We start from the raw sequence: 1151 nt of genomic DNA on the forward strand, positions 1-1151 counted from the left end.
GTTACTTGACACCTCTGACTAGGAGGTATATGACAGTATATGTATACATGCTTACGTCCTGTGAAGTAATTGAGTTCCAGCAGTAATTTAGATGTTTTGTGTTTTTAATCTTTCTGTAATTTTGTCACAACGAGGTAAAGACAAAACTAAATCTTTTACAAAATAAACGCATTTTGCCACACCCTGACAGGTACTCTCATGTCCCAACAGTAACCTTGATGCCGCTCTCCCATCCTCCTGTTTCTCTCCTCCAGAGCTGCTGCAGAGTGCCTCCTGTGATCCTAAAGCCAGCGAGCAGAACTCCACCCTGCGGCGAGAGCTCAAGCAGTTCTTCGGCTGGCTCCGAAAGCACGCCTACAGCTGCAGCGGCCCGTCCATCAAACAGTACGACCAGTGGAGAGTGTGGCTGCAGAAACCCCACAAAGCCCGCATCCAGGTAGGTAAGCAGAACCTTTATCCTTCAGCACCCACTGCTCACAAACACTGATGCTGCACCAGAATCCACAGATGATTTCTTATTAGGAGGGAAAGGGAACCATTTGATTTCAATCTGCATTTAATGATCAGGTAAAAATGTGAGGTTTAGACTCTGTTAAGCAATCTGTTTAATGAGCGGATTTCAGCTGATCACCACAACAAAGAGGACCAAACATGTAAAATGTTATTAAGTCTGTTGTAATGAGCTCCTTTTGTTTTCTCTTGGCACCAAAGTCCTGTCTCAGAGCAAAAGTTAAAAAAAAAGGGGGGGGGGGGGGCAAAAAGAGGCAGAGAAAAGTGGCTGCCAGACTTTTGTTTTCTCACTGAATCATTCCAGTTATAATTTGCTTTTGTCTTTTCAGCTTGTCCAAGGCGATAAYTCATAACACGTTGAGATCACCACCACAAAACACAGACTGAAGAACTGGAGACTACCAGCTGACAGATTTGTCCCGAACAACTTAGCACCTGTGTGGAAAACGTCCCTGACATAAAGTAGCCTGAGCCTGCTGATCTTACTGTTAAAATCTGGTGTTTGTTTGCAASAGAAAACAAAAAATTCAGGCCTGAAATGATGACTCATCATGTTCGCTTTCTCTGAAATGAATCTTAAGATGAATACCTTAGTTTAAAATAAACTCTATTAAAGGAAGATATTTATAAAGTACTGGTTG

At 42.6% G+C, this 1151-nt stretch overlaps 1 protein-coding gene across 1 annotated transcript in view; it reads left to right on the forward strand.

The window, feature by feature from the left end:
* Positions 1-1151, forward strand: part of crlf1b (cytokine receptor-like factor 1b) — a gene marked incomplete in the record, with an annotated part of 13113 nt that overhangs the window by 10402 nt on the left and 1560 nt on the right. The window contains 2 exon segments of the mRNA XM_014004645.1: positions 255-436; positions 840-1151. Coding sequence (XP_013860099.1) covers positions 255-436; positions 840-863 — 206 coding nt within the window.

Source organism: Austrofundulus limnaeus, unplaced genomic scaffold (assembly GCF_001266775.1).
Source record: "Austrofundulus limnaeus strain Quisiro unplaced genomic scaffold, Austrofundulus_limnaeus-1.0 Scaffold25, whole genome shotgun sequence".
In the NCBI taxonomy this organism is placed as follows: Eukaryota; Metazoa; Chordata; class Actinopteri; order Cyprinodontiformes; family Rivulidae; genus Austrofundulus; species Austrofundulus limnaeus.